The sequence below is a fragment of the Phaethon aethereus genome, assembly GCF_964289735.1.
Source record: "Phaethon aethereus genome assembly, chromosome: 20".
NCBI lineage: Eukaryota > Metazoa > Chordata > Aves > Phaethontiformes > Phaethontidae > Phaethon > Phaethon aethereus.
In genome coordinates, this window is record NC_138596.1 from 8,693,570 (window position 1) to 8,717,630 (window position 24,061).

At 44.1% G+C, this 24,061-nt stretch overlaps 1 protein-coding gene across 1 annotated transcript; it reads right to left on the reverse strand.

The window, feature by feature from the left end:
• Positions 1 to 731: 731 nt before the first annotated feature.
• On the reverse strand, positions 732 to 21,899 carry BRD3 (bromodomain containing 3; the record flags this gene model as incomplete). The annotated part of the gene is made up of 11 exons (XM_082009170.1): positions 732 to 3,064; positions 3,592 to 3,720; positions 5,590 to 5,882; positions 6,376 to 6,611; positions 7,454 to 7,645; positions 8,067 to 8,195; positions 14,381 to 14,752; positions 16,426 to 16,640; positions 18,176 to 18,323; positions 19,312 to 19,449; positions 21,699 to 21,899. The coding sequence occupies 11 exons, from the start codon at positions 21,897 to 21,899 to the stop codon at positions 2,949 to 2,951; spliced, it is 2,169 nt and encodes a 722-aa protein (XP_081865296.1). The 3' UTR covers positions 732 to 2,948.
• Positions 21,900 to 24,061: the final 2,162 nt, after the last annotated feature.

Sequence of the window (24,061 nt, forward strand, 5' to 3'; positions counted from 1 at the left end):
TTCCTCATAGTAAATTCTGAAAATATATTACTAAGGATCTGTCTAGGGGAAGATTTTTTTAAGGGCAGAATTTAAAAAAAAAAAATATAGGAACTAAAAATAACTCCATCTTTAATGGAAAAGCAAAATCATTCATTTCAGTAAGAATCAGAATACCCGAGTTCATCCACTTTCAAATACTATGGGAAACTATCTGCAAAGACTTGAGAGCCTCCTGCCAACAGGCCAAGCACCCTAGTGATTGCAAAATGAGCCAAGGGTGCCCAGCAACTTACGGAAGGAACTCAGTGCCTCACAGCAACACAGCATCGCGCTCTCCGCCCTTAGCAAAAAAAAAAGGGAATTCTTTTCTACAGCAAACTGTGGAGAGTGTGTTATTTGTCACTATACAGATAAGACATGGGCAGAGGCACGTCAGCTGTATGAGACACAGATCTGAACACTCTGAAATGCTGTTCTTTGAAAGACAGATTTTTAAAGACAAAATGCAAGAATAGAATTATTGATAATTCCCATCTCACAGAATCACAGAATCACTAGGTTGGAAAGGACCTTTAAGATCATCTCCTATGTGTCCAAGCGTTTTAGTGTCTAAAACCTCAGCTGATGGGCACTAAGTGACTGGCAGCTGAGCGTGGATGCAGTTAGAAGTGCAAACCATGGAGTGCTAATCACAGGCTGGCCCTGCGCTTACCCAGCCTTCCAGCAAAGGGACATCACCCAGACACCACGCATCCCAGCACGCGATCTCCTGTCCTAGCTCTGGGAGGCTGAGCATGCAATGAAAATTGTGTGCTGGGGCTGAGGAGCCCACCAGGGCCGTTCACCTACGTGAAAAATAAAAGCTGGTGCAATCTGCACCACGGGGTCTCTGGCAAACCATTATTAGAGACCACAGAAGGGTGAATTTTAGGGCTACCCCACAGCAGAGAGGCAGCCTTAGGGGTTGGTGCTGGGAGAAGGAAAGGCATAACTTTCTGTTAAACTCTGTATATTTTTTCTTTACAATAAAAAGTTAAGAATTTACAATAAATTTCTGCCCCTCAGATTACAAGTTTTATATAATTATAGAACTGGTGTTTTCCTAAAATTGGATTATAAAAGAAAAAAAAAAACATTGTTCTACCAAAAAAGGGGAGGGGAAAGACCTCTGGAAATATTACAGAGAAAATAATAATGTGCTGCATCAAGAAACTGTGTCTACCTGTATGTCTCCAAAATCTGTACAAAACAGGAAAAAAGGAGGCTGGGGTGAAAAGATAAAGAGGAGAGAAAACAAAACCAAAAATGAACACACCAAACATGACAGAGGACCAGACACACAATAGACTGGACTGTAGCACCTGTAGGTATAAAGTCCATTGGATTTAAATAAAGTCTCATTTTTATTTGCTGTTTTGTTGTTGGTTTTGTTGGTTTGTTTTTTGTTTGGTTGGGTTTTTTTTAATCTGGTTCAAACCACATTAAAAGTCTGCATTTCTGCTGGTTTGCATAATGCAGATTTTTTGTTTGTTTGTTTTTATTAAGTTTTAAAGGACCAATGGTGTTTAATAAATAAAGTACTTGTATATACATGAAATTAGGGGCAGTGAAAAGAGTGTATTGCAGTAGTGCAGTTCAAAACATCAGGCTGGACTCAAAAAATTGCAAACATTAAGAAAATTATCTTTTTTTTTTTCTCCCTCCTCTCTTTTTTCTTTTTATTGAGGTAAGCATTTCAGTGTCTGAAAAACCTGCACCCTGCATGACACGAAAGTAGCATTCCCTTTCTAGGAGCTCACTACTGAAATGATAAGGGAAAAAAAGGAAAAAAAAAAAAACCAAACCCAAACACACACAACATCCCTCTCCAATTCCCCTGCCAGCTCAGCCTCAGCTGGAGCTCAAGTGCTCCTTTATTTTAAGCCCAGACTAAGGTGTTTGTCATGGAGAAAGTACTTAAGCATGTGTTTAATAACGAGCACATGACTTGCCTTGGTCACTCTGCAGGCATCACACTCTGAGGTCCAGCTGAGACCTTTCAGCCAAAAACTGTTTTCAATTAAAAGAAAACTTTCATAGAGAGTGTCCATTTCCTGGAAGTTATCTATGTGATGTTAAAAATAACATTCCCAAGAAACTTGAGTGTCCCTTGCTCCCTTCTTCCCAACGTATCCCCAAGAAAAATTAAAATGTTCAGTGGAAAAAGAAGAAATGCAATCACTGATATTACTCGTGTGCTTAAAGTTAAATTCATGCTTAAATACCTTCCTGAACAGGTGCCTATGCCTCTACTAAGAATTAAAAAAAAAAAAAAAAGCATGTTAGCAATCCACAGTACATGAGAATTTTTTTGTTTTGTTTTTATGTAAAAAGATGATAGCATCTGACATTTTCATCACACCGTAGACTTCAAGATTAAGAATACTAGTGCTAATAACAAATACACCAACTAGTTCAAAAGCTAACATCTTTCAGATACAGTACCATTTTACAGAGAATTCTTTAAAAAAAGATTTTTTTACCTTGTGTGAGCCAGGCAGGCTTATTAAAAGGGAACATTCTGGGGAGAGGGAAGGGGCAGAAGGGAAATGTACTACAAACCTTGCAGAACTTTCTATTTATTTCCTGCTAAGAGTTCAAAGTTCTTCCATTTTCAACCAACCTTCTTCAGTTAAAATGTATTTTAGAGACTTTATGCAAAGGGAACTATTTGTCATAAAGTCTAGTCACACACACACGCACACGCAAAGATCTTTGACCTATTAAAAGAGCGCCCCCCAAAAAAATGGAAGATACCTTTTATAACACTGAATTAAAAAATAAAATTAAAAAAAGTCAGAGAAAGAGAGAGGAAAAAAACCTGACCACCGTGGAACAAGAGCAGTATATTAAGGAGAGAAAGGAACACTGCAGATGATCGGTGAGGGTGATGTCCATTTTGTGTTTTGTGTGTAAGTGTCCGTAACTCATTCCGAATCGCTGCTGTCCGAGCTGGAGCCGCTGGAGCTGCTGCTCCCAGACTCGGAGGAGCTGCTGCTGCTGAGCCGGGAAGGGCCTCCGGAGGGAGCTGAGCCAGATTTCTCTGCGGGGAAGAAAGCAGCGAGGTGATTACTTGCAAAGAACTGAACTAGCGAAGGTTTCCCCACAGCCTTCACCCTCCATGGCTTCATTCATAACTGTCTGGAAGGGGACGTTCAGAGTGACGGCGTTTGTCTTCCCAAGTCACCATTACACATGATGGAGCCCTGCTTTCCTGCAGATGGCTGAACGCCAGCCTAAACGCCTGACAAAGGGAAGTAATGAATGAATTCCTTGTTTTGTTTTGCTTGCGTGCACAGCTTTTGCTTCACCTATTAAAACCGCTTTTATCTCAATCTACGAGTTTTCTCACTTTTACCATTCTGATTCTCTCCCCCATCCTGCTGCGGGGGGTTGAGCGAGCAGCTGCGTGGGGCTTAGTTGCCGGCTGGAGTTAAACCACGACATCCTACACTAGTGACCAGCTAGGATAACTGTCAGAGATAAAACTAAGGCTACAAGGCGGCAGTAGTTTTGCCTCAGCAAGGAGCATTTTGGGCATTGTTAGCACAGTAAAACCAATGCCATTACCTTTCTTTGCAGGTTTCTTGTTGTTGTTTAGCTGCCCACTGACGTCCTGTAACCGCTTTTCTAATTCTTTCTTCTTTTCCTGAGCTAACTCTTCTTTTGACTTTGCTGCTTGCTTTTTTCCACTTGCAGCTGTGGAGGAGGAACGCACAATTTCTGAAACTGCATGGTTGCAGGCAATAAAGAGTGGACATCACTATTTTACAGGGCATGTAAATCTGTGCAACCACTCTGCAGTGACACTGCTAAGATCAAGTGACTACACAGCAACTATACATCCCAGATAGAGGACAACATATGAAGTTGTCTAGATCATCCAATCACCATCATTCTTTAACATGCACTTTTTAAGAGAGACCTTCCGGAAAGTATTTTAGAAGATAGAAATATCCATGTAATAACCTTGTAGTTACAGGTTACTTACCAGCCAGTTATATGGTCAATAGTTACACATTTGTAATTACAGAATTGTTACATGGGTTTTCTGCCCTGTAAAATAAAGTGTCCTATTAATGGTTGTCAGAAGTAAGCATCTGCCATTAATACTTAAGATACTTCACGCAAGAAACTACTGTGTTTTATGTTGCTTTAAATATAAAACCAAAAAGGACAAAGTAAAAACCAACTGAGGCAAAGGCTGGCAGACAAGAAGAACGTAGCCGCACCAGTTTGGATGGAAATGATGAGAAGTACCAGAATATTCATACTTCTGAGCAGAAGAAATATCCCTCCAAAGAAGTAATTGAACACAGGTGTTGGCCAGTATCAGAAGCACAAAACAGGGGCCAGATATTTTGCTCGATCCAGCAAGGCAATACCTACAGTTCTGTGCGCTGTTTTAAAGCAATGATTGTAAAAAAAGAAAACTGGAAAGCACAGTCCTAAGAGGGTGCACCCCTGAACACTAAGCACTGCAATATACAGCCGACAGCAGGAGAGTCGGGCTGGGCTCAGGCACGCCAGCCTGCCAGCCCAGGGTGTACCAGTCTCAGAGGAGTGGATGAACGGACATCTGAGGTCATCTGCATTACTCTATGCTTTGGTTCCAAAACAGAAGGATGCCTCTTGTTCCTATCCACTCTGGAAAAATCTTTTCCTGGGCTATTCCAACAGTAAAGGACTTGGTGGGGGGAGGGGGTGAGGCAGGAATCAAAGCAGTGTATTAAAAAGCAAAAAAAAAGGGTCAAAGTCTGAGCTTTGCTTAGGCCTACCTGGAAGTCCTGTGGTGAGGAAATGGAGGTGCTCTGCAAGCGTTGTGAGTAGCTATTGTGTTATACTCTTAACAGGACAACTCCCTCTTAACCAACAAGCAGATGGACAGATCCAGGACCACTTCAGGTTAAGTGACCCTACTACTATTCAGCTGGAGCTAAAGTCTCAAGGGGCCGCAACAATTCACTCTCTGTGGATGAGGCACAGAAAAAAGTCTGTCCCATGCTGAACCGTACACTCAGCACCGCATTAACATTAATCCTCTGATAAGAGACTGAGGGCAATATGGTGATCAAGCCACCTAGGAAGAGCAGTTTTGGGGTGAATATACAACTCGGGACACTTACACTCAGAATCCACAGGTTGCCCAGGTAACTTTGTGCAAGTTACTTACTCCCTTGGTGTTTTGGATCCCAACCACGCTTTTTGTTTCCTTCCTAATTAGATGCTAAACTATTCAGGATAAGAAACTGATCCTTCCAGATGTGTGCACGTAACACCTACCACAGTGAGACTGAAACCTTTGTAGTGCCTTCTAGATTCTAGATAAGTAATAAAGGTATCACACAAGTCTTGTAGAGGAACACAGTAGTCCTCCGGGTCTCCATGTCATGACATCATGGGAAGAAAGAACAGAAAAAGTGGAAAGTTTCTGTACATTTTCTTAGGAGAAAATCCCCGTCATCACATACCCAACAGCTGGATAAGAGAATCCCAACACACATGCCCTGACTCCAAAGCCGAGCCCAAGAGCTTGTGAGGGAACATGTGCCCCAGGAGGTAACTTACAAAACGGTTTCCTCTGTTTTTTCTGTAAACAAGATTTCACGTATCTCTCCAGTTCTCGTAAAGTTGTGGGCTTCAATGTTTCAAAATCTATTTCTATCTCGTCAGGATTGGAGTCTCTGAGGGAAGGTTCCCGTGACTGGATGATGTGCACCACCCTGCCTAGCTTCTCCCCGGGCAGGCGGTTGATGTCCAAGCTGAGTTGTCGTTTCTCATCATAGGTCATGGGCAGACCTTCCTCCTCCTCGTCTGAATCATAGGTTGCAGATGCCTGTTTGCCTCCTTTCTTGGGCTGCCTGGGGGGGTTGGCAAGCATGGAAACATTCACAGGTATATAGAAGCAATAAACTCTTTCTTTCTAGCCAGATGGCTTGAACAAGCATCACAACTTCTGAAAAGATTCAGAAAAAAATTCAGAAATCTGACATCCACTGTTCTACTCCTATTAGATTTTAGCCCTGTGAGGCATGCCCATGTAGCAGCAGGGGGGCAGCAATGAAATGGCACACTCTTGCTGGCTGTACAAAAGGCAAAAAGCAAAACCTTATCTGAGAGCTGTAAGGCAGGGATTCTAAGAGTTGGACAGTGGAAATACGATGGTTTCACCGCCAGCTCTAACTGAAAGACTCCATGGAGTTGTCTGGGAATGGGAACACTATTCAACAGCAAATTAACTACTCTGACAACTAAGCTTCACCAGGAATTGAACAGGGACAGGAGGGACAGTAGAACTGGGCTGGAAGCTCTTGGCATACCCCTTAAAGCAATTTGCAGAAGACAGGCTCTTACCTGCTAGCTGTGGTTGTGCTGTTTGCTTTCTTAGCTGGGGCTTTCTTCTGTTGAGTTTGTTTTGGTGGTTGAGCCACCTTGGGTTTCTTCTCCTCCTCAGCTTTTACTTTGTGCTTTTCTTTTTCCTTCTCTTTATCTTTCTTTTTCTTCTCTTTTTCCTTTTTCTCTTTTTTTTTCTTTGGTTTGTTCACTGGCGCTTGTGACAATGCTGCTAGCTGCTCATGCACGGCCTTTAGCTGGGGGAGAACAGTGAAAAAATTAATCAGGCTTCAAGGCAAGATGACTGATGCCTCCACATACCTCTACATCCCACCATATAAGTATATCCCAAAGTCAGTGATCAAGCAGTCCAGTGACTGAACTCAGGAGACTTTACTCAGTATGAAATTCTTTTAAAAAAGCAGTGCAAGTATGCAGAAGCTGACTCAAATGAAAACATCATTCTTGTTTTATTGGGGCAAATAAAAATTAAGTTTAATAGCTCTGTCTCGAGTGCTGACAACGTGGCCTCTGGAATCCTGGGTTCACTTCTTGGCTCTCCTACTAGCTTGCTTTGAGACACCAGATAAGCTATTTTATTAATGCTTTGTTGTACTGCAGTAGCACATGTAAGCACTGTAGCATCTGGCACTGTATATCTGCATAATAAGAAAGGCCACAGCTTAAGTGTTTGCAACCACAACAGTCAAAACAGCTCATTTCTACAGATGGGGTTCAGCAGGACAATATCCCACTGGAAACTTGTGACAGATTTTGTTATGCCTGAGCTCTCACACAAAATGGGTCTCTCTGTTCTCCCCAGATCCCTAGTATTACATGTATTACCTTCATCCACACTCTGGGATTACAGAAGGAAGCGCAGAGCATCAGCGCAGAGAATGGCTATCTCTAAGAAAATTAACACTACATCAAACACACGCTTGTTTCACAGCTGAGTGTTCTTCCCCTTCAGCTGGCAGAAGGGGAGATTGCTTTGCTGCATCCCAGCCTAGATGTGATTTTTTTTAAGAACAAAATTAAACCCTTCCTCCTGCTATGCCCTTTCCACTGCACAGACACAGCTTGGCCATTGCAATACCTGCTCCTGGAGCTCTGCCAGCCGAGTTGCTCTCTCTTCTTCTGAGTCTGAGCTATCGGAGTCAGAAGAGCTCTCCTCACTGCTATGACTGCTCTCTGTGCTTTTGCTCACCACTGGTGCTGTTGGTGGAGGGGGAGGTGGGGCCTCCGCAGGCTCATCAGGCATCTTCGCGAACCTCATCTCAAAGACATCCTACAAAAACCGGGGAAAAACTGGTGACAAAAGGAGCCTCAGCCACCAAGTCCACATTTGGGCCTTTTAAACACACCAGATACCCCACCATGGGTCACGGTCTCACTGCACTACACGAGGTGCTGTACAAGTAAATAATAATGTACAGATGGGCACACATATTCTGTAGGCCCAAGAAAATGCTCCCATTACTTCATATAGCAACGATTACGACATTTTAGGAGCAGAACGTGGTGTTGGGCCATGCTATGTGAAGAGCTCAACAGTTCTGCAGCAGAGCACATGGCTCTTTCCAAGGGCTGGAGGAATCACTAACTCTCCCTTGTTGGTGCCAAGAGCAGATCCATGCTTGGATCTCTGAATAGACACCTTGTAGCTGAACTAAGTGTACTCTGGAAGACTCATTTGCCAACACCTTTACCTGGAGCTTCCTGGCCATCGCTACCACTTCGTGGTCTGGAGGATTGTACTTGTAACAATTAGAGAACATTAACCGAATATCTGCTGCAAAACCTTGTGCATCCTGGTATTCCCGACTGTCCATTTTTTTCTGCAAACAAACAAGCCAAAGGGAAAGGGGAGAAAAAGCCATAAGCAAAAGGCGTTTGTAGCAACTGCACGGAAGACACGTGCATCTTTGAGACAGCTCAGAGCAGCCTCAAAAATCACATTTTTCTAAGAGAACAGTAGTTTAATCTGGCTTATTGGTTCCTAAATAACATTCAAAGTTTCTGGTTTTTACAACAAGCAAGCAAACAAAGACCAGGCAACTAAATAAGTTGATATTGCTCTGTAACAGTTTAAACACTTCAAGATTCTAAATTTGGGTCTTTTTCTTTTTCTAAGTAGTACTACATAAATCTGTCAGGGTCCACATTCTACTAGAAAATAGAGTCATTTAGAAAGAGGGCTTGCTGGATCAGAAACTAGTGCAAACAAGGATCACGGGTGAAAAGGGCAGGAGTCAACAAACAACCAAGCTATAATTACAGGATTACCTTAAGCATGTATTTCTATGTGCTGCTTGGGTATATTTGCCCTATAAATCTGAAAGGGCAGAGGAGATCATGACCACCTAACTCTGACTTCCCGCTAACACAGGGCATGAATTTTGCTCAGCGATTCCTACAGCAAAATAGGCATTTACAGTTGAACTACATCTACTCTTGATTTAAAAGTTTAACTGATAGAGAATGGATACAGAATTCACCCTTTATGAACCTATTCATAATGTTATTTCCTAGTGTAGTGAGGGTAAGTATCAGGAGCCAAATATTTGCACCTTGTTCCTTTCCCTTATTTTTCAGCTTCCACTTTCATCCATTTCTCATGCTGTTTGGGACTGAATAACTTGGGTTTAGAGAACAGTTTACAGATTTCCTAGAACTTAATGGATTTTATGAATATATTACTACTACATGTAAAACCTTAGCTCCAATTACTCCTACCGAAAGGAAGAAGGTAACAGTAGATTCCATTTGCATTTAAAAGACCTGGGTTTAAAGAAATTATCTATTTTCCAAGTGCTTGCAGGCCTCTCTTTTGCACATCTTGTACACCTGTATCCCCCAGTGAAGACAGGCTGCAAACGTGATGGGGGAAGAGATGTCCCCCATCTGAGCAGAAAGCAGGGCTGCTCAGTGTCGGGAACCCACACTAGAAACCTTAACGCGAGCAAAATTCCCATTTTTTCAATGGAAGCTACAGATATTTCACAGCTACACGGTACACCTTGTAACTATCTTGAAACACTGCACTGACTCCTAAAACTGCTGCTGTTCTGAGTAGGACAGAACTTCACCTCCAAGGATGCAGCGTCAGAGGGACCTGCACGCAGTGACATGCCTGCAGCCTCACTCCCTGCTATGCTGCAGCCAGACATCTGTCAAACTTTTGTCACAAAACCTCATTCTCTTAATGAATAAACTAGAAGAAAGCCTCTGAGCCACAGCACAAAGACAGAAAGGGAAATAGGTTTGTGCGTCTCCTGTCTGAAGGAGAGCTGGCCTTATTCGAAAAGCGTCTCGGGCCAATTCCAAAGCAAAACTCACGTTCAAATGAAAGGGCCCATTTATTTTAAAATACGTCTTACTACATGAAAGGCCTTTTTGATGCACTTATCTTTGTTTGGCACACTCAATGGCTGATTACTGCCTATGAAATACATTCCAGTGTCTGAGGCTTTGCTTTCATCCGACCCAACAGTTTTCTAGCCCAGCAGTTTTAATCTGTGGATTTTTGTTTTGTTTTCTTGTAAAAAACAATTAACTTAACAAAAGAAAAAGGACTTTAAATTGGGGGGCTGGAGTATCTTTGGTTACAAATTCACTTTGAGATACCCATCTGCTTAAAAATAGTTATTATATTTACAACTGCAAATCAGGAGTCATAGACAAGCAGGACTGGCAGAGGTGCTGTGAGGCCAGTTAGCCCATTCTCTGCCCTGTGCAATAGTTTACCAGAGCAATCTCATTTTTCCCTCAGTAATAAATTCAATCGTTTAATATTCTTTAACATTCAGAAATTTGTTCTTAATGTCTAATGTGTCTTGTGCTCTAAGGTAAGCCTTGTCCTGCCCAGAGAGGATGCAGAGAAAACTTTGTTCCCTCCCTTTCTGCAGCAACCTTTTACATGTTTAACATGTCACCTTTCCATTTTTGCCTCTCCAAGACTAAACTGGACATCAATCTGTGCTCAAAGCACGTGCCTGGGGCATGGCATCAGGGCAAGTGCTGACGAGGGACAGGGCCACACAGGTCCAGCAATTTTAGCAGAGAAAATGCCATTCTTATCAGCTAATGAGGACTCAGCCTGATTTCTGGGGGCCTAATGCACCTTACAGAAACTGCCTCAACAAGGGCAGCTGCTGTGTGAAGCTGCATTTGTACTCTCAAATAGGTGCAACTAAAGAAATCTTTAAAAATTCCCCCAAAGGATGTCTCCTCACTTTCAAGACCCTAAACGCAGCTGCTCCGAAACCACAGCAATTCACTGCAACAAAATTAACTAGTGAGCATAGTTAGATCCCTGGAGGTAGCACTTTATTCCAAAAGTAAACACCTTGTAGAAATCCTCTTGCATAGCAAGGACTTGTTCACGTTGCTTGTTCATGACTGAGTAAACCAAGGGCAGAGACATCCGCATCGTTGCTCCTGTGACCTAGCAGCCAGAGGATGGAGCAAGGGAAGAGGTGCTCCAGTTCCACCCAGCTCCATCACAGGCACAGCGCCCTGCTTCCCCATGCCGAAGCTCCCCAGCATCAGAGAGGGGGACATGAACATACTGCAAGTGGGCCCCGTCTGCCTGTGGACAGGGCAGCAGAAGCACAGTGCTGCTACAGCTTCACAGTAAGCGTTTCACCTACAACGGGGAATGAGGGCTGCTGACTCGTAGTTTGTAAAGCGTAACGCATGCCTCTGCCTCCCTCTCTCCCCATGCTTTCATCCTTTCCTCTCTCTACTCCAAGCAGTTCTGCTCTTTCCCCCTCTGTGACGACTGAGAATTGAGGTGGAGATGAGCTCACTGATCTTGTCCCTTCGGCTCTTCCCGCTCTCCGTCCTTGCTCCAGCAGGGCACTCCAGCACATCCCTCTGCTCCTGGCTGCAACAAGCTCAGCTACAGCCCCTCCACCTCTCACAGGCACAGTCACAGTCACAACAGCCAACCTGCCTCCTCCACCACACACACACAGAGAAAACAATCTCCAAATCCTTCTGAAGCACACCTCTGCTGCATGCACAGCCTGAAAAAAAATGCTCCTGGACATGAAGGATATTCTCTGAAGAAAATCAAACCTCATATAACCAGACAACCAAAGTGACAAGCAACCAGGTATTGGGGAATCTATTATAGCTACAGCAAGGCTTACATTTTACTTTCTCACAGAATTCCTTCAAGATTAGTTTGAAGGCCATTAGCTGCGCTGCTTTACCACAGCCGTTGTCGCTTTTGAAGAATTAAATCTAAAACCTTTCAGAGCCACAGAGAAAGCCCCTGACACTGGCGAATTATACTGCCTGCAAATGGCACATTTCTGTCCCATGCAGTTAATGTATTATAGACTGCATCTCAGAAAAGTCACTCTACGATCTAAAGGCCAAGAGCAATGATGATAAAACACTCCATAAAAAAAACAATACCAGACAGCACTTCAAACAAGTTTATTAAGAAAAACACTACCACGTGGAAAGACAAATCCACAGTCTTTACATGCAAAAGACTCCATGGGTCTCCAGTGGAGACCAGTTTTCCGTCCTACACTAGTCTCGAGTTTTCTATCCTACACTAGTAAGGTACAGTATCACCTGCACTTGCAGAGAAAGTGCAGTCAGAGGTGTACACTTTTTAAAAGAATAAAGTTAGGACTATAAAGAGATTTAAGTGTGAAGAAGTCACCAATCCAAGAAATCACAGTTTTGCACCTAGATTTTGCAGAATACAGCACAGAATCCCTTGCAATAAAAAGCCACCTAACCAGACATGGAAATACCAGCTTTGAGAGAGTCAGGATTTCACTCTCTCCATCTCTAATCTTACTGCATTCAGCTAGAGCTTGATCTACCAGGCTGCAGGAGACTCACAGCATCTCCAGAAGTCAAGTGAATATGACTGAGCTGAGAACAGGTCTGAAAGGACTAGGTTTACAAGCAGTCCCACTAAAGTCCATACAGTAACTGAATGAGTTCATCTAAGACATGATCATCCAGTGACTTGTGTTCACAAGACTAGCAGAGAAAAGGCTATCAATAACACTTCATCACTCTGATCTGACTTACAGAAGAACACCAAAAACCTAATTTGCAACCTGTTCCTGCTCCCAACGCACTCACTGGCATCAGAGGAGCAAGGTTAGATCCACTCAGCTGAGAAGGTGGCGACCCCTGGAAGGGAGCAGACCAGAGTGTGTAAGTGACCCTGTTTTGAGCAGGAGGCAAGCCTCCTGACCAACCTGAATTATCCATTAGGCTATGACTGAAGCCATGTGGATGGACCTCCAAGCTGATGGAGAAGAGCAACTCCAATGCAAAGTGAGCAGACCTTGACAGCAAGTCATATAATTAAAACAACATACAAGGATTAAGTAGGCCTTCAGCACTGAGCATCCAAAATCAGCAGGATGGCAAATGCACTGCAGTACCAAAACTGAGGGCAGCTTCCTCCTTCCTCATCCAAACTCAAGAGCAAGGGAAAATGGAAACTTACCCAAGAAAACACCGGGACCTTCCTCTGTCAGCAGAACATTACAGAGAGACACCAGCGCTCCAGCTTTGCAGACTACCATGTTCAACCCATCCCTTTCTCCTGCTTTTACCACTGTGTTTCAGGCTCCCTCTTCTTGCCTGCAGCTCAACTCACCCTTTGTCTTGTCCTCCCCTTCTCCTCTCAGGAAATTGCTGCAGGCCTTCAACACAGCTCAGTTTAACTGCAAGTCAAAAATACTGCATGCTGGCACCATTTTTTGACAACAACGCAAGGGCACTGCAAGCTCAGGAGGAGAATGGTCTCCAAGCCTAGCTCCACCACAGCCCACTTCCAATGCTTTTGCCAACTCAAGAGACAGTCTTTTCTGTACAAACCCAATCAATAATAGTAATTAGTAATTAGATAGTGCCTTCCAGATAACCTACCTCACAGGGCTGTTGTGAGGACAGCTAAGTATTATTATCTCCATTTTATGAGTGGGAAAACTACGGCACAGAGCTGCATAGAGCTATGGGGAAACTTGCCCAGGACCAACACTTAAAAACTCAGACACTGGTAACTCTGGTCTAATCCTCAATGCACAGACCATGACAACTATTCTCTCGCCACCAAATAATGCAATTAAGATACTCATAAAAATACTGCAGCTGTAGTAAGAGCCCTTGCACCACCATGGCTGAATGGCATGGCTCATCAGAGCACAACATACTACTTTCAGGTACTACGTAGGATTTGCCAAGGAACACAAAAGGAATCACGAACACAGCTGCACTTTTGTCACCTGGGCATTCAGACAATCCCAGACGTCGGCTCAGATGGCAGCAAAACACTTCTGGCATGCTAGTGAAAGCTGGCAGATATACTTTCCTGCACAGGGAAGAAAGTCTCACCTCCACCAACACCAATTCCAATGGCCAGCTGACAAGCAGAAGATGAGAACTAGAAAAAACCCACAGCTTTGCTCCATGGATATTTAGGAGGGATTCAGAGAAACCTGCCAGTCTACTGAGAGAAACACCCTGAATAGTGGACCAGACTAAGCTATGCTTTTGAAGACCCAAGATTGAACTGCACAAGCATCATGGTATTTCCTCCCCTTCTCAAGTATCGGGCAATCATCACATTCCAGTTGGAATTGCTCAGCGTAAGCCTATCTGGACCCCACACCATGACAACAAGTAGGCAGGCAGCAGTTCCTGGAAATGGGATACTATCAATCGAATCCTATGATATGGCACCTCTTCTTCTCAGAGTGCAACACAATCCCAAGGACACAAGTTTAAATAGCTGGACTATCCACAAAGAGGAGAGGATGCCGTTGTACAGTCTACTTTGCAGGGCAGAAAAAAAGACGTCCCAGGTTACGGGAAAAAAAGAAGAGGGGAATGAAAGAAAATATAAAAATATCCAGATGATATCCAAACAGGTTCAGTTTTCCACCCTTGTCCCTTCCCCCTCCCCCAGAAGGAGCCAGCCCCCTGCAACCAGAGGGCTGTGAACACCCTGCAAAAGAGGTGGTAAATGTGGACATACTTTAACAGTACTGAGATCCATGGGGTGTTTGATAATATCATGATAGTCATGTAATTCCAAGGCCTCTGCATCAACAGGCTTGTAAAAGGGCCATGCATAGGCTGCATGCTTCTTCGAGAGCATCTCCTTGAGAATGCTGTCACAGTACTTGAGGTGCTCAGAGAGTTTGCCCTTCTTCCCTGCATGCTGGGGGACCTCTCCATCTTCAAGGTCTTTCTTTGGTGGTTTGATGGGCCGGCCGCCGCTCTCCCGTCGAGCAATGATTTTGGCCTGCTTGGGGTCTGAGAGGGGTGTGGGTGACTCGCTTCGGCTGGCAGTGATCGCAGAGGTGGTGGGGGTTGTCGTGTCTGCTTTCCGCTTCACTCCCTTTTTCTGAAACAGCAGATGGACAGACTTCATGAGTATGTGCCCAGCTCTCATGGTATGCTAGCAGAAAGCTAGCACAAGTCATCCTTATTTTTGAGATCTGCCTGTCCTCTGACAGAAAATACAATTACTTCACTGGGATAAACGGGACTTGCGACTAGAGGCTTCAACACACAATTCAGTGACTACAACATGATGTATTACTACATGTCATCTGAGCCACAGTAACCAGCCATTTGCACATCTCCAACCCAACCCCAAACATGATGCAAAATGTGTTAGCTCTATGTATTTCACTGAGATTTAAACTAAGGACTCTTACCTCATGTTTGCCAAGGGAAAGGAGTGCGCCCAGTCGATTACTGCAGCTCAGCTGATGCATCGTGACTTAGTAAGTGTCAGTAACTTAACCACATGTCTGAGTCCCCAGTGGCAGGATCAGGCTATAAGTTCTGAACCAAAGCATATTAATCACCAAAGACCCAAGAGCCCTCACTCCCTTGTATTTAGTCGGTGTGCTAGGGTAGGTTGCTTATTATGGACAAGAGCAAGAATTTACTGATTTTGCCTTAAGCAAATGAAACCTATCTCACATAAATTCCAGCTGTGACTGTCCAGTCAGTGCTCTCATGCTCCTATAAAAGAATTTATTTCTCTGGACAGAGAGAAAGGGGAAAAGGTTCCTTAGGGAAATCTTAAGTAAATCTCAAGCAGGATTAATTTTGCAGCAAGTATTTGGAAAACTCACTTCTGGATTCATCCTTCAGTTTTAAAATTAAACTGATTCTCAGAAGCAAGTTATTTGGACAGAAAATCAAGTATGAGACAGGCTTCTGAGGAGGACAGCTTAGTTGCCGTAAAATGTGACTTACAATCTCTCTAGTAATTCCCAAGCTATAGGGTTAAATAAGCAAAACAATTCTGTGGCTCTGCTGGCCCATGCAACCTCACATCAGAGAACACCAATACTGTTGCAGTTAATGTCCCAGTGGGGGGGGGGAGTAGCTTTCTCTGAGCTATACTTTCATCATTTTTAATGCAATACACAGCTGGCTAGGAAAATTCCCATTATTATAGCAATGTTTTCATTTACCCATAAATTAACATAGTAAATAGCAAAATACCAATGGCAACTCCCAGAAAATTCCTTAGTAAAGAAGACAGAACTAATGCACCCAAAACCTGCAGGCAACACCAGTCTCCTCCAACTGGAGTGACAGGCTTGTCTTGAACTGGTTTATGGCAGAAAGGTACATTCCTAGTGCTGAAGTCTACAAACCTTAAAGGAATAGGCCCAGTAAAACCAGGGGGCGAGTTACAGAAGGAAGAGATGCTTTGGGCTATATGGTGCAAAATGGGGGAAACAGCCTTCTGGTTCATGGAGCATCAGCACTGGCTAAGGCTATGGTCAGATGAGAGCTTGTAACTGAGTTGGGGCAATTACAGGTGACATCACCTTAGCTGGGGTGCAGTAAAACTGGCAAAACTTTCCCCAATCCTCTCAAACTCAACAGCAAGCACTTGTCTGAGCATACCCCAAGGGGACGATGATGACCAGAGAGGCAAGCAGTCAAATGCAAAGAGAAGGAATGTACATAACCAGCAGTGAGGGGATGAAAATAAAGCACTGCTTAGCAATATTGCCTTCTGAAAAGGGAGGGGTCGAGTTCTCCATTTACCTTGACTACTGGTGGCGTAGGAGGCACCACGGGCATTATCGGAGCAGCAGGCGGAGGGGGAGCAGCGGCGGGAGGGGCAGTGACAGGCGGGACATTAGCAGTGATGGTTGGCACAGGGGTGGCAGCAATGACGGGCGTCTGAGACACAGCTGGAGGGACGTTCTGGAACGGGGCCGGCGGGGAGACGGAAGACACGGCCACTGCTTGCTGCGCTCCTTTCAAACGACAAAGTGAAAATGCACTGCAATGTATTGATGGTTACAAGTGCTGACAAGACACTGGGAACAAAGTGACACTAGTGCCACAGGACTGTGCAATCATGGGCTTGGCAAAAGGCTCCCAGTCCAGGGATGCAGAAGAGCATAAAGGACACAGTGCGATTTGCTTGGTGCTGTTACCCAGGGGTCAACAAAAAATGAGAAATGACTGGCCTAAGTCCTCAGACCATGAGCTTTAGGTCAACCACATGCAACCAAAATACTTCAAGCTTTGCACATCGGCTGTGTGTTGCTCTGGGACAGTCTTCACCCCCCTCATGCTCTCAGAGCTACCCTGCGCTCAGCATAAGAGCAGGAGCTCAAGGAAAGGGAATGGAGGGAGAGGGCTCTTTTGGACAACTGCTGTCCTGCACAGACCTCAGTCTGGGAGTGTTTTTACGATGTATGACAAATGGTAGCAACCACTCCTCTACTGCCAGCTAAACAGTCAAGAGTCCAAAGCACTTCAGATTTGCCCCAAGTTATATAGCAAAAGAAACACAGCTGGGAGTAGAGCCTAAGTCTCCTCATAGCCAGGCAAATGACTCTTATGCTAGACCTGCCTACTTGTGTAAAGTTAAGGGGAACAAATCTAGGAACTAATAACCAAAGCAGCAATACTCCTCTATGTTTTTATAGCAGCTTTTATCAAAGGATGCTGAAAAGACACATCACCACAAATTTATCTGAGCTTGGATGAAGTTGTAGCTCCATTTAGCACCTGAGGTGTAGGAAAACAAAGAGGAACAGTTGACTTTGCCAGAGCAACAATTAGACCTTGTTTACAGAAAAAAAATTTCCAACAGTTTAATTCAGCCCACACAAGCTCCTTTATGAACTGTTTTACCATGCTTACAGACGTTTTAGTCCTAAATCCATTTAAAAACAACTCTGCATAAGCTGAGCTGAACTTAGTTTCTACTGATATGCAATGGTCTACACAGCCTTTTGCACAGGCTTAATAAATCCTTTCTGTTGATCAAACTTCATTCTATGTTGTTTCAACCGTGTGCGCAAAACAAAAATGTTACACACAATTTAGAGGATTGGCAAGATTTAAGTAGAAGCCTCTGTTGTGTCAGACGTCTGCCAGGACCTTGGGTGAGCTGTATAAACCCAGGTCTATAAAGGCATTCCACACCACGGTCTGCTACTAGCAGCAGACTGGCACATCTAACTACCTTGCTGCTTCTTGCCTTTGTTTCTTCTTTGCATACAGGAAGCAACAGCATTTCCCTCCCTCACTGAAATGCTGCGTGGATGGGTAAGTCACAGATGGTATGATGTCTGTACGACAAACGCAGCGTGGCCTTAAGACAGACAAAGCCCTGAAACACTGGGTGAACACTGTCTAGACATCTCGCACTTTCCTCCACTGCTTTAACCATCGGACTACATGCTCCCTTCCGAGCCCCTTCACCATTTGCAAAGCCAGGCAGCTTGGAATGTGGGTCAGGCTCATAACATTTACTGTCACTGGATCGGGTTAATACCTGCATTCTGTGTGCCTGCTGATGGCTTGCGACCTTTGCCTTTAGGAACTGGGGGTAGTAACTCGACTTCCTCCTGAGGCATCTGGGCCACCTTCTGCAGAAATATCTTCTCCAGGGCTTGGGCCATTAGGACAATGTCATCTGTGGGCTGCATAAAGAAGAATAGAAACGCATGCTGTATCATCCACATATTAGAAGCAGAGAGGTTCAAGATCAGGTTTTGAAATCCCCAGTGATAAAATCCCTTCAAATAAATGACGGTATCCAAGCTCCAACAAAAACGGACTGGCTCTTCTCCCTCCTTGCATGCTACCCTCCTGCTCTTCTATTCTGGTCTAGTGTACAATAATTACTGCCTCTAAGTACGCTGCATTCAGAGAGTTATCAGGACTTCCAGTAAGAGCGTGATAACTAGCATCCTGTGCATCAGTGTGGAAGCAGCAAACTGGAACAGATGAGCTGTCCTCCCCTGCTTGCCAGCAGGTCCAAGCAAAGAGTGTAAACACATATTCTGTGGCTCAAACTAATTAATTTGTTTATTTCAACTTGTTCTCCAGTATGGGTCAATGACGACAAACCATTGTAGAAAACATAATACAAAGAATATACACTTTCAACAACCTAACAAAACAGCAAAGCAGCCAAACACAAAATAATAAGCAGCAATCTAAAGGTGTGCAAGTATGGACGAGACACAGGCAGAGAACAGAGTTATACTTCCTGAACTGCTCTCTGCTGCTGAGAGATACTATTTACTGCTACACAGCCAGTGTAACACACAGCACTAACACCCCACGTAACACCTGCAAAGCACTGCATAAACTTTATCTCACCTTAAAGAATTCCTAATTGGAAATAAAAGGAGTAAAAACTTGCTACATAACCCCAAAGCAGAAATCTACCTATAATTAAAAGGCACACTTGCCATTTTAACTAGTCTGGGGGAAGAAAGACACAGCACAAAGACAGCTTTGTGCATTTCAAGTAACGTGGTTGCAATTAGTGGCATTTCAAATCCTTGCAAGGAGGGCCCGGAGCACAGCAGAGCTGACCCTGTCCAAAACCTCCACCATAACAGTTGTAGGTGGGTCTTTTCTAGGCAGTGCCCCAGCTAAATGCTTGTTTGGGCTCTTTACCTTGTTATAAATGTAACAATTTGTAAACATGGTGTTGAAATCCTGCATACATTCACTGGCACTCCAGTAATAGTTATGTTCCAGGCGCTTCTTGATCGTCCCCATGTCCATGGGGTTTTTTATTATTTTGTGATAATCCTGTTGGAGAAACAGGAAAGACATTACATCTCCTGATACACGGAGCACGTTGTTCACATCTCTCTCTAGTCCCAGCTTTCTCCTCATTCCCCCTCCCAAAAAACACATCCCCAAGTTTTTGTGGAAATGGCAAATACCACCTTTCATTTATCTTCCAATTTGTAGCCTTTTAGTCTATCATTATTTTGAACTTGACGAAAAAGCACAGGAACTCCTTCCACATCCACCAACCTTCCACAACTCCCACCAATACATGCTCAAACACACACACAAATGGCTACTGGGACATTACCAGCTTTTTACAAATACAGTTGGACTGGGAAGGCACCAAGAGTAACGTGGAAGAAAAAGTGCTTTCTGAGCAGCTTTCTCTGGAAGCTGTTTGCAGCCTTGATACCCCTCACGAGGCTGTAGGTGCCATTTTGGATTGTGCCGCAGCGTGGAAGGGTGCCACACTTGACAGCTAGATTAACATGGCACTTCGGGATATGGTTTAGTGGGCACGATGGGTGTTGGGTTGACGGTTGGACTTGATGATCTCGGAGGTCTTTTCCAACCTTAATGATTCTATGAACGCTGCAGCGATGTGCTTCATGCTTGCGTGGGACCAGATGTCGGGGGCAGCAGGGGCAGCACTCGCTTTGGCAGGGTGTTCAGTTTAATGGTGGACTGGCTGCAATTTGGGAAACAGCATTTCTGCCTCCCTTTTTAAAAAACTGCCTCTGGCACTTACATAAGTTTGTAAGTGTCAGCACTGGCTAAGACTATGCTAAAAGTTTCAGTCTCTCTTTTACGGGCATTTCAGCCTTTAAAAGGCTTCCACAGGTTAACCCAGTTTCTCTCTGGGCTGGTCTGAAGCATCTGTAGAGGCTGTGATTAGTCCGGAGACGCTCTAGGCATGCAAGGTTATATGCTGTAATTTTCTCATTCTGGAGAAGAGCAGCAAGCCCTCTCGCTGCACGTGCACATGAAGCCCTGTACAGCCACTGGCCACTCTCCGAGCCTGTACAGCCACTGGCCACTCTCCGAGCCCAACCCTTAAGCACGACCCAAGACACCACTATTTCCAGGCAAGGCATGCTAAGGCAGAAAAGGCAGTCCTGCTGGCTACTGGGCTTGTGCAGATTTTGGCTGCACGTGAAAAACAACTATTCTTCCAACTGATGACTCCTTTAAATTTTCTGGTAACCTGCCCCAAAACTACTTCAAAATGCCTGAGAGACTAAATTCACAAAAAGACGACACAAAGGAGCACAGACCTAGAGAAATACTACACTGGTGTTAAGTGTTTTACTCTTTTGGCTAGCACTTTAAATAGTACCCATCAACAACATATAGAGTTCAGAAGGCTCCTGATCCAGGCCATAAAATTTGGTTATAACCTGCAGTAACTGGAGCTCTCCTGACCTTACATCCCAGATCCATGCTCCCTCAAACCCTACACGCAACCCTCTCACTCAAAGCAGCCGGAGCTCATTTGCAATGGGCTGCCCAGCTGAGCAGAGAGCACGGTGGATGGGGGAGTGGTGGTGTCCATGTTTAAGTGAAGCAGGCGGGTAGGGGTATGCCTCCACTGCTGAGTTTTTACAACTACAGGACCCCTTTGAATAGATGAAGAGTGAGTGGCTCTGTTCCCTGGAAGAAAGCAGCTAGTAAACTTTGGTCATTTATGAATAACTGGGCTATATCTTGTACAATGTGGTCTGATAAAGACAGGGTATACATCCTCAGTCACAGGAGGCAGATGAGTAAATGCAGCTGTTCTGTTATTTCTGCTTCCATACAGCGTTTGAAAATGTCTAGCTCCAATTAGCTTCTCCTGTCTTCCTCAACACTGAAGTCAGTGGCAAATCCAGGAGAGCCTATTGAAAACACAAGTTACATTGAGCCCAATGCCAAACGCTCAGAAGAGCGTGGGCTTAAAGACTCTCTCACATTGGACAGAGGTGCAACAAGGGATGAAGACACATAGAAGTAAACAGAGGTAAGCTACAAAGGAAGTGCTACACTTCAGTTGCTCTCAGACAGCTTGCCTGTGTGCTCTTCTCTTCCCTCACTAAGTGAGAAGCAGTTTTCTCTTTCAGAGACCAGCTCTGAAAGACATCATCTTCTAATTCACGGAGTCTAAGAGCATTCAAGGAAATCCCCAAACGCAACCTAATCATTCTGATCCAGTGATCAGAAAACTGATATCACTAACACAAAACTTTCTAAGAACAGAATATGAGCAGAAGAAGAGATACACGTACCGGCAAATTCAATTTAATTGCATCAACAGGTTGGTAGAAAGGCCAAGCAAACTGATGCTTCCACAAAGTCTTTACCACAACATTTTGCATATATTGCAATTGGTTGGTCTTCCGGCCAGGCTTATTAGGATTAGTGACCTCCGGAGGCGGTGGATTCACAGGGCCCTGAGGAGCCTGGATTGCTGATGTGACTGTCGACATTTTCCTGCTCTTGCTCTCACTCGCTGTCACAGCAGCAGCAACTGGGAGAGTCTCTTTCTTCCTTTATGCTCCCTGAATGGGACTGACATCCCATTTCCAGGATCCAACCATATAACCTAGATCAAATGAGAGGAAGAGGACAATGTGTAAATACAAATACTTACTTGAAGTAGGCATGTTCAATCAACAGCAGAAGTGTCTTAACTCAGGCTCTTTACCCCATCTGCTTTGTTCCCTTGTAACACACTTTATTTTATGGTGGGCACAGTTCAAGATCGAACAGACAGTGGAACAGCAATTCCCAAATTCAAAGCCTGCAGATAGCCAATAAGCTTCACAGGACTAGTTCTTGCTGTATCTGGCTCAAAGAGCATCTTCATGCAAAGAAAACACATGGGGTAGCATAGGGAACTTAGGGAACACAGGGTGTAATGCAGATATTCCCACAAATGTTCTGATCCAAGCTCCATGTAAACTTAATTGCATTGTCTCTAGACCCATGCTGGCTGGCACTGAGAAAGATCACAAGTCTCTACACTGGTGCAATGGTTAGTCTAAAATCACATAATCAAGAGCAGTCAACAGCTGTCAGAGGACCTTGATCCAAAGAAATAAAAGAAGGGGCAAAGGGAAGTGCTGCGAACAGCTGTGAATTAAAGGTGTAACCAGAAATGTCCTATCTTGAAGTGATCTGCATTTGAATCTCATAAATGTGTTACTATTACCCTTACTACATGTACCTGACTGGGCCCTCCACTTCGTATGGAAGTGTCAAAATACAGGCTCAATATAAATAATAATTAATATTATACCTATATCCCATGAGCTGCCTAAGAGAGCACTGTCATGAACTCTCTTATAGGCACATATGAAATACAGAAGAATACACAAATTGCATTACTGTATTCTACTTTTTCCCCGGCAAACTCCAGGGGAAAAAAAATGGTCTAGTATCACTGTGTCTTGTATACCATGTGGTAAACAGCTTTGCTATGTCATCTTTCACAACCATTTGGTATTTCAATTCACATCAGGACTGCAGCTACTCTTCTGATGGCAAACAGACCACAATCACTTTCTACAGGCAAATTATTTCAAATCCGTTCAGAAAGCCATACAAATACGCTCACTGACATACGCTTCTTGGTTGTACAGAGAAACATGAGCAGAGACAGAAGCTCCAGTAATACAGGAAGGAGAAAGCATTAAGAAATCCTAGGGGAAAAAAACCAAAACTCTTCTTTGATACATCCCTAACCATCTCCACTGAGTATCTGGACTAAATACAGAACATTGTCTTACCCTTTGAGTTGCTGATTAGATGATGGCAGAAAGTGAACACATACCTAACTGGGGAGAATTTTACAAAAATGGATGTGTACAAACATAAACAGATCTGCAGCAGAGAGGGATGTTTAAATATCAGTCTTCTCAGGCTTGCCAGGTAGCAGAGGTATTTGCATTCCAGAGGCCAGCTGCTGCCCCAGCAGCTCCGTAACTAGGAGAACGCTCCAGCACACCAGTGATGTTGTGGCACAGGGCACCACGCCATAAAGCGGATGGTGCTCTGGGTGCCACAGCCATCACAGACACCCAAGAGCTCTGGGTGCCACAGCTGCTGGGTACACCTTGCCATGGACCAGTATGGCTTGGCTCACAGGAGTCCCTGGCTCCAGAAACCTGATCTTTTTTTTCTTTTAGTTAATTGTGTAGTTAATTTTTTTACAGTGCTTCTATGGAAAATGAAATCATTAAAAACCTCAACCAAACCTGTTTGTGAGTGTGTGTGCTTATATGTGCAGGGACCAGACAAGACCAGTTATGGCTCTGCTACCATCCATTCACAAGACCCATTATATTCCAAGGATGTAGAAAAAGCAGAGGTGACAGTAAGACTTTCTTGTGCCATGTATATGGCACAAGTATAGATCCAGAATTGGGCCTCTGGTCCCTATTCTTTGATAACTCAAGAGCCCAGCTTCGTAATTCAAAAAGGAGTAGTTTCTGCTCCCCAGCCCTCTCATCTGATCATGCTGGTTGTGCTGCTGTTAGCAGGCAGGGTGACCACCAAGCAGCCAAGACGGATGCTGGCATTCTTGGGGCAAGGAATTTCAAAACTAGGGTGTTACTTGAGATTTCATATTTGGAAAAAACTGTGGAAA